Here is a 13029-nt window from a genome sequence, read left to right as displayed (position 1 = left end):
CTATAACTATCGTAAGAGTTACTGTTATAGAAAATTAATCAACACCTTCTGACCAATCAGATTTTAGAATTCAGCAGCACTGTGGAATAATTAAACATAAACAGCACTTGGACAAAATGAAACTCCATCCATTTTCCATACAGCTTATTCTACAAAGGGTCACCTGGAGCCTATCCCAGGGGACTCGGGGCACAAGGTGGGGGACACTGTAGACGGGGTGCCAACCCATTGCAGGGCACAATCATACAAACTTTCGCACACTACGGACAATTCGGAAATGCCAAGCCCCAAAGCACGGGGAGAACATGCCAGCTCTGTGCACATAGTGCGGAGGTGGGATTCGAACCCCCAACGCCATAGGTGCAGCACAGGCGTGCTAGCCTCTAACCCCCCCAAAAGGAAACAGCCCATTAATATTTAAGTAAAGAACGATTATTGTCAGGACACCAGGAGTTAAATTTCCTGGTGTCTTTGTGTCTGGCTGTGATAAGGTGATTAGGTAATATGATGATTAACACAGTTGACTCTGTGTGCAGTAAAAAAAAAAAGCATGTGTCAGTTTCTGATAAACGGTGTGACAGAGCATAAGCTAAAGCCGGACGTGGCTATAAAAGTTGGTGCAATGTTCTTTCACTTTGATTGAGGATGAGCACAAAGGTCACTTATAGTGTTATAGTGTGTCATATTAGTATTTGCTGTCTGCAATGTCTTGTCTTATGTCTGTAATTGTCTGCTGCTGTGACAAAACAATTCTAGTAGGGACCAATAAAGTACTCATCTATCTATCTGTCTATCTATCTGTCTGTCTATCTATCTATCTATACATGCATCCATCAATCAATCCATCCAGTGGAAAATATACACTATACATCAAGGGAAAATGCCAGAAAATAAGCTAAATGAATGAATGAGAAACTGGAAATGAAAGAAATGACTTGTGATAATTATTTGTGTAGGAACCACAAAACTTACAGTTTTAGTACTGCTCTAAGTTAAATTAAAAATTTTTTTTTACATTTACATTTATTCATTTAGCAGACGCTTTTATCCAAAGAGACTTATAAATGAGAGAATACAAGCAAAATGACACACTAAATCCTGCTGGTCAGTAATACTACAGGGTGTCCCAAAAGTCTCCATACATAGGGGAAATGAACTATTTTTAGCAAAATGTAACTTTATTTACAAAACTCCTCTACATGATTGCCATTTCTTTGGAAACACACATGGAGTCTATATATCTTTATTTTATGTATGTATATATCTATATATTCTACATATATCTGCATAAAGATGATCTAAGACATGATCAGATTTTCTAAACGTCCTTTTATGTTGGTACAATTCCTTTATGAATGAAAGGGAAAAATGTTTCATAGTGATAAATTTCTACTTGTAGCCTTAGTGTGGTACCTGAGGAGCAGAAATGGGGTTGTAAGAAAATCTACATTTGATTAAAGCCTATAGTATAGTATGGCTAAATAAGTTTAAAAGTATGAGAAAAAGATATAAAAATTCAGGTTTTAATCAAAGATCAAAGCAGAATTTCTTTATGACTTCAGACATAAAATGCATAAAGCTAATCATTACACAAAATGTACTTTTCTCACCTGGACAAAGGGCGGGGCAAATAGGATATGCAAATATGTCTCTTCCATTCCTCATTTATGAGATTCAGGTAATGTACAAATCTGAGAGCAGAACACACACACACACGCACGCACGCACACACACACACACACACACACCTGCTCTGTACAGACGTTGGTGTTCTTCAGCCTTAATTAATTTGAGTTTATTTAGGCTGCATTTGCCGATTTAAACCCTAGCTCTTTAGAGAGAAATGTCGGTTCCCATTCTCAGTAAGAGCAGTAAGAGCACCGCTCGTCACAACCGGGCGCTCATCGTGTCGGTGGAGAAGTTCAGCGCACGTGCAGAACTCGAAAAGCGACCCGGGACAAAAAGGGACACGAAGCGCCTGCACGCGGCTCTGAGCCGCAGGGGCTTCCTCGTGAAAATCCTGATGGACCCGGACGCGGATGAGATCATCGAGGCATTTAAAGCAGGTACACATTTGAGCATTTATTATTAATTTAAAGAGTTCATAAAACATTCAACAAAATAAAAGAGAGAGAGAGAGAGAGAGAGAGAGAGAGAGATCAAGGTGTTCGGATGGCCCAGTCAATCACCTGACTTGAATCCAATTGAACAAGATTTAAAGACAATATGTTTAGAAGAATGGACCAAAATCACACCTGAATACTGCGGCCGATTAATGTTTTCATATGGAAGTGTCTTGAAGCTGTCATTACAAACAAAGGCTTCTCCACTAAGTATTAAATACATTTCAGTTAGCGTGTTCAATACTTTTTTCCTGTGTCATTCCGCTTTATTACACATAACTTCATTTATGGACCTTAATGTTTGGATTTCTTTATATGTCCGGATTTGCTGAGTTAAAACCAAAGTCTGGTGAAAACCTCATGTGAATAGCTTCATCGGAAATATATTTACTGAAAAAAATGTTGACGCTCATAAGTTGAACACTTATGTTCCCCCACTGTGTGTGTGTGTGTGTATATATATATATATATATATATATATATATATATATATATATATATATATATATATATATATATATATATATATACTGTAAAACCGGATAAGTTCATTTAATTAAAAAAAAATTGAGGAAACTAATTACCTCAAAATTTTTTAAGCTGATAAATCAATTTCTTTAAGTCAAATACACTTAAGTATAACAAAAATTTAACTCAAACTGTTGTAATTTAAAATGAATTTTTGTTATATTTAAGTGTATTTGGCTTAAATAAATTGATTTATATATACTGTTTAATATCTTGTATAGTAATTTGCAATAAAACGTTCATTGATAAAATATAATTATCTCTAATGATTTCATCAGTAAAAGAAGGACGTGCTGAGTATAAAGCCATCACATGATCCCTGTTTTAAGTCTCTTGTTTTTATAAAGTCTTGTGGTTTCCCTTTGTCTGTTACGTAATGTGTAGGGTGTGTTTAATAGTGTGTGTTCAGTTATGTGTAATTGATTTATAGGAGCTGAAGTGTCTGTTTGTGCAAGGAGCAGCGTAACCTGATTTACTAACTTTGAACTTTAAGGCAGTTCAGATATTCATATGAAACAACAACAACAACAACAATAATAACAATAACAATGACAATAATAATAATAATAATAATAATAATAATAATAATAATAATAATAATAATAATGTTGCAGAGAGTGAGCAGTCAGTGCACAGCTGTTTTGTGGGTGTGTTATCGAGTCATGGAGACAACGGAGTGATATTTGGATCAGATGGACGCCCTGTAAAACTTGCACAAATATACTCACAATTTGGAGGACCAAACATGGCTGCCAAAAACAAACTGTTCCTGGTCCAGGTCAGACTCAACACACTCCATGTTTACTTGTGTATGCATGTATGTGTGTGTTTATATTATACAAATGACATGCATTATTATTAGCATTATCATGGCGTGTGTCATCATTGCTCCAGTGTACTGTGTGTCTATTTCATCTGTGTACGTGTGTGTGCAGGCTTGTCGGGGCAGCGAGCTGGATGATGGTGTTGAGACAGACACATCAGAAGACTGTGGACAGTGTGAATATCAGTGTGAATATCAGTCAATCCCATGTGACACAGTTGTTGCTTATGCTACAGTTCCAGGTATTTTATTATTTGTTGGGTTTTCCATTAATTTAAAAAATAAAATTAATTTATTACTAGCATCACAATGTTAATCAATTTGTAGCTATTTCATAAGTAGCTGACTTAATCGGAGAAAGAAGATCAAATGGGTTTGATTTATTTAATGTGAGACTGACAGCCATGCTTGCCAAAAGAAAATCTTAACCAGTAAAATAATGACATGTTGAAATTCTGTGTTTTGATGCGTGTGTGTGCAGGTTACAGTGCCTTCATGCACCCGAGCGGCTCGGTGTTTATACAGACGTTCTGTGATCTGGTGGAGGAGTGTGAGGGGTGGGAGATCACACAATTTCTGACTCGGCTGAATCGGCGTGTAGCCTTTAAGTTTGAGGCGAGAGGAAATGAGCTCAAGGGCAAAAAGGAGATGCCGTGTTTCATCAGCCGCCTTACTTCTGACTGTTATCCATTCACCAACACGCTCACAGTTTCAGCCACAGAGCTGCTCCAAGGCACACACACTACTCGCAAAAACTCTATCAGCTGAACTTATACTTGAGCTAAACATTTTGTTCAGTAGATCTTTATGAGGAAATTAAATTTCATGTTGGTGCTGAACAATGATGAAAAATGTAATTTTATGTTGGTTACTGTGACTACAGGAACACCAGTATGGTGAATTATAGGGTTATAGATGCAATATTAGAGGGCATATAGATTTGTGGCTTATTGCCTGCATGAGCATAGCATTGGTCAGACAGTGTGTTTGCACATATTTAAGAAATGCTGTACATTTTACAGAAAATGTTATACATATGATACTTGAATGAACTTAGTACAGTTCAGTCCAAACCTTCCTTAAGAAAATTGTTGTTATGCATTGTTATGGATGTGAAGTCATATTTTGTTAATAGAAAAAATTGTCACTGTTAATCTGAGTAGCTCATTCATATCTACATTACAAAAGACATTGGTTTACCTCATCTTACCTTCCCATTCATAGACATGTTCATTTTAAATTGTCAACTGCTGGTACAGGCAATGAGTGCTGACATTAGCTAGCTAGCTAAGTGGTTCAATCTTGTACCCTAAAACGCCTACTGTTATCAGAGCTAAAAACGTAGAGTCTTTACAATGATTTGAATAATTTGAGTCCATTCACCGATTGAGTCCTTCACTGATTCGTTCAGTTGAATAGTCTGCCCAAATGTGAAGACTGATCCTGCTGCCATCTGACATATACAACCACCGATTTAAACAATGTTAAAATAGCTAATTATTGTTGTTGTTTTGTAATGTACGTGTACATCCATGTTTAGAATTTCTTTTTCACACTCAGCTTAGCATTGCTATGGCATTCACAGAAAATGTCCATCTTAGGTTGAATGAATTTGAGTTCCATACTCATTGAACTTGCTCAACTGGCTATAAGACAAGTGAATTTTGTTCATGAGCAAAAGAGAAGCAAATCCTACTCATGACTGAAAGGATTTACTGACTCAAGGGGCATGGATCAGGTTCAGGACACATGCAATTGCAAATAAGATTTTAAAATTCATATATGTTAACAAACACACACATTAATGACTTATTAAAAAGGTAATTACCAAGTTATTCACAAACTAAGTATATCTAAGTGTTGCTAGTTGTTCTTGTTACAGTGTGAGCTGGAGCTTGCATTAGGTTAATGAAATCACTCCAAAGATTTTTTTTTTATTTTTATGTCAGATCAATTGAAGTTTTGTTAAGTGGGCATGCAAAAAGATAGAAATTGTAGAACAAGTTTGTCATTATTACAAAAATAAAACAATGTTACTTCAAATGACTCTTTCTGGTTTTATTTTTTTACAGCTATCATGTTGTATTAATTTTTTATGGACATTCAATATATTTTTTGTCTGGAATCCAGGCATACCTGTTTTCCAAATTTCTCACAACTTGGTGCCGTGACCTGGATGACACACGAACACCTGCTGGTCATTAAAACTACATGGTGTCCCAAAAGTCTACATACATAGGGGAAATTAATTATTTTTTAGCAAAAAGCAATTTTATTTACAAAAATCCTCTACATGATTGCCATTTTTTTGTAAACATACATGGCGTCTATACATCTATATTTTAAATATGTATATATCTATATATTATATATATATCTGCATAAATATGGTCTAAGACATCATCAGCGTTTCAGATTTTTTTTTTTGGAAAATTTTTTATGGATGGATAAGACCAAAATAGAACATTTTGGTTTAAATGAGAAGTGTTATTCTTGGAAAAAGAGAAACACTGTATTCCAGCATAAGAACCTTATCCCATCTGTGAAACATGGTGGTGGCAGTATGATGGTTTGGGCCTCTTTTACTGCAGCTTAGCATCATTGATGGAACAATGAATTTTGAATTATACCAGCGAATTCTAAAGGAAAATATCAGGACATCTGTCTGTGAACTGAACCTTAAGAGAAAATGAGTCATGCAGCAGCATGATAATGGCCCAAAGTACACATGTTGTTCTACCAAAGAATGCTTAAAGAAGAATAAAGTTAATGTTTTGGAAAGTCCAAGTCCTGACCTTAATCCAATAGCAATGCTGTGGAAGGACCTGAAGCAAGCAGTTCATGTGAGGAAACCCACCAACATCACAGAACAGGCTAAAATTCCTCCAAGCCGATGTGCAGGACTGATCAACAGTTACTGGAAACGTTTAGTTGCAGTTATTGCTGCACAAGTGTGTCACACCAGATACTGAAAGCAAAGATTCACATACTTTTGCCACTCACAGATATGTAATATTGGAACATTTTCCCCAATAAATAAATTACCAAGTATAATATTTTTCTCTCATTTGTTTAAATGCATTCTCTTTATCTACTTTTAGGACTTGTGTGAAAATCTGATGACATTTTAATTCTTATTTACGCAGAAGTATAGAAAATTCTAAAGGGGTCACAAACAATATTAAAAGTAATATTGCAATCTTAAACCTACATGGCTTTTTATGATTTGGAAAATCTAAATGTAAAAAACTGAAGGTAAAGTCAGTGTAAGTGTGACAACTGTATAAGATATCATTTCATCCCTGGATGGGACACTAGTTCATCACAGGGCATCATAGGTGCAGTTTAACAAAACAGACAATCCAATTACTGGTATGCTTTTAAGAGGTGGTAGGAAACCAGAAAACACAGAAGAAGCCCACACAGACACTAACCACAGCTCAGGATTGAATTGCGGGCTCTTGGACTGTGAGGTCATTGTTTTTTTCAGTCGTTGTGTCACCTTGCCCCCTTATTTTAATTGTTATTCTTATTTAATTGTATTTATTTAATTATTCTCTTGTTCCCACCTACTAACTAGTTTCTCTGTTGTATGCAAATGAGGGAAATGGCTTATGTGTTTACTCAAGACATGTAAATCTAAATATCAATCTGTTGACATAGAACAGCTGAACAAGCGTTGAGGAAATTTGAAGAACTTCCCTAATCCACCCAAGTTCACGGATACACCTAATTGGCTTGGCAAAACAGGAAGTTATGTACTGTACATATTTGTTATGCAGAACAATTGCATGGTCTGTCTGAATTCTATCTAGATTCAGATAGAATGAGATAAAGTCAGAACTTTTTTGGGGATTAGTACAACAGCCAGATACCAACCATGTCAAGACTAATGGATTGGTTAATTAATTAATAAATGACCTCCCTAATGCATGGGCAACAATATTATCTTTACATTAAATAACAATCCTACAAAAAGGGGCTTTATGTTGCCTGTTGTTCAGTCAAGTATCGATATGTTCAATTAGACAGCTGGGCAACAACTAGGATTTAAAATCTTAAGCTTTTTAATAATGATACTATTTTACTGGCCAAACAGTGGAGATAACTGATAATTGCATTTTCATATTCTGCATATTATTTCATAGGCTACGTAGAATATTTCATATTCTACACTTCTACATGTTGTTGAACTGACAGATGAACACAGAAAATAAAATTTAGTAGTAGTAGTATTTATCTCCACTATTCAGCCTGTAAAATAGTTTAACAAAATAATTAATGTTTATTGGAAGGAAAACCAAATCCGCAACGCTAAAGTGCATATAAAAAGTCTACACACCCCAGTTAAAATTGCAAGTTTATGATATAAAAAAAATGAAACCAAAATAAATGATGTTAGATAAATTTCCACATTAAACGTGATACAGCAACCAATAAAATTCAGTTGAAAAACAAATAGAAACTTTGTAGGGGAAAAAAGAAAGTATGTGCACCCTTTTATAATGGGGCATGTGACAGAATGAATCAGTCACATTAAAATTCCTGTTCAAATGTAATTATCATACACCTGTCACCAACGAAGTGATTCTGATAAACCCTGAAGCTTCATTCAACAAAAATGACAAAAATGAGATGCCATGGAACATGTGGAGAAAATGGGGCATCACAGTGACATTAGCAAGAACATGACATATCTCTAAAACTGATGAAAGGACAAAAGACTTACCAGGCAGGCTGCCAATTGTAACATTAAAGGAGCTGTTACAGTACAGCTATTAAAGTACTGGTTACTCCCTGCATGTCACCACGATCTCTCGTATTTTTCACATGTCTGGGCTATTATGGGTGTCTAGATGGAAGCCCTTTCTCACAATAAATAAATAAATAAATAAATAAATAAATAAATAAATACCCTAACCAAGCCCACATAAATCACCTCAATCCATGTGGCAAAACATGTTATAGTCTGATGAGACCTAGACCAAACCTTTTGGCCAAAATTCTAAAGGATATGCTTAGTACAAAACCAAGACAGCTTATAACCCAAAGAACAACATAACCACATGAAGCATGGTGGTGTCAGCATCATGCTAAGGACGCTGATTCTCTCCAGCTGGGGCTGGGGTTCTAATCAAGATGAATCATGGTGAGCTCCCAATAGATGACAAACCAGAGCAAAAATACAAGTCAGATACAAAAATACAAAACAAACAAACAAAAGGAGTCATTTGAAAATCCCATTCACCCTGTACTAAATTGAAAACACATCATTAACATATTATTTGATGTTTTACTTTGTGAATTTAATTTATTTTTGAAAATCTACACTCATTTCAAATCTGATGACTCACCTGTTTTATATCACTATCTTATTTCAACATGTCACATTGCTATTAGTCCTAAATTTCCCCGTCCCAACTTTTTTTTTGGAACTTATTGCATGCATCAATTTCAAAATAAACGTTTATCTTCAAAAGTATACAGTCGATTACGTAAAACCTCAAATACCTTGTCCGTATGCATTTTTTGCTTAAATATAAGTCAAAGTATGTTTCCATACTGTCCCAACTTTTTCGGAATTGGGGTCATACAAAGTTCTTGATTTATGAAGGGTTTGAGGATATCAAACTGCTGTGCTTTATCTAATTTATTTATTTTTTTTAAAAAACTTATTTATGAATGAATACAATTTGAAAAGATATTATTAAATGTAGAGGAAAAGTTTATATTTCATTGAATTACTTATTGAATTATTTAACTATTTATATAATAAGAAAATAGGATCTCACTTGAGGAAATAGCACAAAAAACAGTGCGACTAAAACCTCCCCAAACTTTCCCTTTGTTTATCGCCCTACAGGACTGAATGTTCTTGATGACTGAATGTTCTCCCAAATCTCACGTACATGTATTACATATACACCTTATCACACACATATGCACACCCACACACAACTGTATATCACTCACATCAGCATTTCCTCCATATCAGACAGACATCAGCCATCAATGTGCAGCTACTACATTTGGTCCATTCATAAGTTTATTTGAATATCAGGCAAAGCTCTTAATTATAACAGACAAAACATATGTAAAGTGTAAAACATTACTGGTATAATACTACCATGATGATAGATTGACTGGGTGTAAGGCAGTTTTCCACCACTTTGTGCTCAGTTTCGTTTTTCATGGTCAGACACGAACGTGACTCATCTGACGTGCATGAAGCTGAGTACACATTACGCATTAACCCTGACTGCATTTCTGAAGCAGGTATTAAGTTGTATAATATATAAGATTCAGTTCCATTTTAACCTGTGTGCTCCCATTGTAACCATTTATGTGAAACTTGCACATAAAAATTCCATAAAAATATATGCATAATGTAAAAAGTAAAGACATACAAAGAGAGGGACTGAGTTACAGAAGGTTTATAGGGTTAGTAGAAAGTAATATATTCATTCAAACAACCAATTTATTATTATTTTTTTTACAATTGCATTTTATTTTATTTTTACCATGTCAATACCTGTAAATACAGATAATATAGCAGGTTTTATATAATACACAGTCATGTGAAAAAATAAGCACACAATGGAAATTGTTGGCTTTTTTGACATATTTGGACAAACAAATATTTGATCATCTTTGAAACACTGCCTATAAATGAAGTTGATATACTTGAACAAAGCTACAAGGAAAAATATCCTTTTCAACCATTTATTAAACAGAAATATCAATAGATGTGATATTCTTCTGTGGGAAAAAGTAAGTACACCCTTGACCTCAGAAGTTAGTATTGCCTTCTTTAGCAGAAATAACTTCTTGTAGGCGTTTTGCATAATTGTACACCTGGCTTGCTGGAATTTTTGACCACTCTTCCATGCAACATTCTTTCAATTGGAAGATCTTTGAGGGTTTTCTTGCATGTGCTGCTCATTTAAAATCTCCCCACAACATTTCAATGGGATTCAAATCCAGGCTTTGACTAGGCCATTCCATAACCCTCCATTTTCTTCTTTCTGAGCCATTCCTTGGTGGATTTGCTAGTGTGCTTAGGATCATTATCCTGTTGAAAGGTCCACTTTTGGTTCAATTCAACTTTTGGATAGATGACCTCACATTATCTTCAACCATTCTTCGATATGATGAAGAATTCATAGTTGAATCAATGAATGCAAGCTGTCCTTTCCCTGAGGTAGTGAAGCAACCCCAAACCATAACATTTCCACCACCGTGCTTCACAGTTGGTATGAGGTGCTTCTCCTGAAAAGCTGTCTTTGGTCAGAGCCAAACATGTCCACTGTTACTGTGGCCAAACACTCTATCTTTGATTTGTCTGTCCAGAGCACATTATGCCAAAAGGCCTGGTCTTTGCCTATATGCTCATTGGCAAACTGTAGTCTTGCAAAGGCTTTTTCCTGTCACGCCACAAATTTGTGCAATCTCTTTCTGATTGTAGAAGCATGCACTTTGACACCAGCAGCTGCAAGACTTACTAGCAGATCCTATGATGAAATTTTGGGGCTCTTGGGGACTTCTTTTTGCATCAGATGGTCTGCTCTTGTGCTGAGTTTGCTGGGACAGCCAGTTCTGGACAAATTGGCAGTCAATTGAAATCTGTGCTATTTGTAGATGATTTTCCTTACAGTGGAATGATGTATTTCAAATAATTTGGAGATCTTTTCAAATCTCTTGCCAGACTCACAGGCATCCACAACCTTTTATTCTGAAGGCCTTACAGAACTCTTTAGATCTTGGCATGATGACACCACACACCTCAATAACAAAGGGAACACCAGTCACTAGATATTAGTAGGGTATAAATAAGACAGGTTCCACCTGCACTCCATAAGCACATTCTGATCACTGTACTTACTTTTTCACATGACTATATAAGGAATATAGAATATTTTATGAAATAAATAAATAAATATTTATTCGCATCTCAAAAAAGTTGGGACGGGGGCTATAAAATGCTGGAAATGTAAGTGAGATGTGTTACAGCCATAAATTTCAAAATTACCTCATTATACACTCACCAGCCACTTTATTTGGAACACTCACCCGAAACTGCTCTTTGCTCTCAGAACAGCCTCAATTTTCCATGGCATGGATTCCACAATGTGTTATAAACAATCCCTTTAAATTATGATCCATTTTGAGATGGATCCATCATGTACAGTAATTGCTGCAGATTTGTCATTTGCACATTCATGCTGGGAATCCCCCATTCTACCACATCCCAAATGTGCTCTATTGGATTCAGATGTGCTGACTGAAGAGACCACCGAAGCACAGTGAACTCATTGTCATATTCATGGACCAAACTTGTGTGATATAGTAAGCAGGTTATGTCTTCCCATCAGATTTGCAGCACTCTTTTGCAGCATTTGAGGTAATTTGAGGTAATGAGGTAATTTTCCATTTTCCATGCCGCTTATCCTACGTGGGGGTCGTGGGGAGCCTAGAGCCCATCCCAGGGAATTCAAGGCAGGGGACACCCTGCACAATCGCACACACATTCAAACACCCACTCACACACTATGGACAATATGGAAATGACAATCAGCCTACAGTGCATGTCTTTTGGACTGGAGGAGTAAACCAGAGTACCCAGAGGAAACCCCTGAAGCTAGGGAAGAACATGCAATCTCTGCGGTGGTGGGATTCGAGCCCCAAACCCTGGAGGTGTGAGGCAATCATGCTAACCACTAAGCCCCATACCCCCCATTTGCTGAATATATTCATATTTAATATAGTTAGAATACTTATGGCTTTGTAAAACATTGCACTCTGGCGACATCTATTGGTCAAATATTTGTTACTGCACTTTCATCTATATTAATACAACGGCAGCCAGTAATCCCACGAACTAATGTTTCTGGCTTTCATGCATAAGCAGTTCTTTAAATGGCTATATATTAATCATTTTACTGTAATGTAATTTGTGTATAAATAAAGTATGTGTTCACTTGAACAGGCTAAGCAAAATGGTATATATCAGATATTTTCTCTAACAGTGAGTCAGCAGACCAGAGTATAGGACTGAAAACTTTTAGGACCAAAACTTTTTACTGAAGCCTCAGTTTACAGAATTAAACCAAGTTGGGCAAGAGTTTATGTATTTTTTAGAGAAATAATTGTCCAACTTTCACTTTATTTGGAGTATTAGTACAGTAATACGAGTCTGAAACATTGGCATTGGCAATCAGTATTAATGATTAATGCATTATTCATTTTTTTTTATTAATACAGTGTTATAGTGAATTATTTTCTAAAATGGCAAATATTGTGGCAACAAGTGGTGAAAAAAGTGACTATTTGGTTTTCTGCCGAGTCCTCAAGAAATCAATTTTTGTGAATGCTGTGATCATATAAAATTTGCATTAATATATTTGGCCAAATAATAAAAGGATATTATGCATCTAGTGCTATTTAATTTATGTATATAGCTTGATCCAGAGTCTTAGGGAGTTTACAGTCACACCCATTGCTGTTGGACTGACTTCTCTCTCCGCCCTCTATTTTGACTCTGAACTTCCTCTGAAC

General features: G+C 35.7%; 1 protein-coding gene across 1 annotated transcript; it reads left to right on the top strand.

The window, feature by feature from the left end:
* The first annotated feature begins 1694 nt into the window (after positions 1 to 1694).
* Positions 1695 to 5517, top strand: LOC108276553 (caspase-3). Its single transcript, XM_017488315.3, has 4 exons — positions 1695 to 2066; positions 3266 to 3429; positions 3587 to 3716; positions 3956 to 5517. Exons 1-4 carry the CDS (start codon positions 1844 to 1846, stop codon positions 4240 to 4242), a joined length of 804 nt encoding a protein of 267 aa, XP_017343804.2. The 5' UTR covers positions 1695 to 1843; the 3' UTR covers positions 4243 to 5517.
* Positions 5518 to 13029: the final 7512 nt, after the last annotated feature.

The sequence above is a fragment of the Ictalurus punctatus genome, chromosome 16 (genome assembly GCF_001660625.3).
Source record: "Ictalurus punctatus breed USDA103 chromosome 16, Coco_2.0, whole genome shotgun sequence".
NCBI lineage: Eukaryota > Metazoa > Chordata > Actinopteri > Siluriformes > Ictaluridae > Ictalurus > Ictalurus punctatus.
Note: the sequence above shows the minus strand (reverse complement) of the source record. Positions and strands in the feature narration are given on the sequence as shown.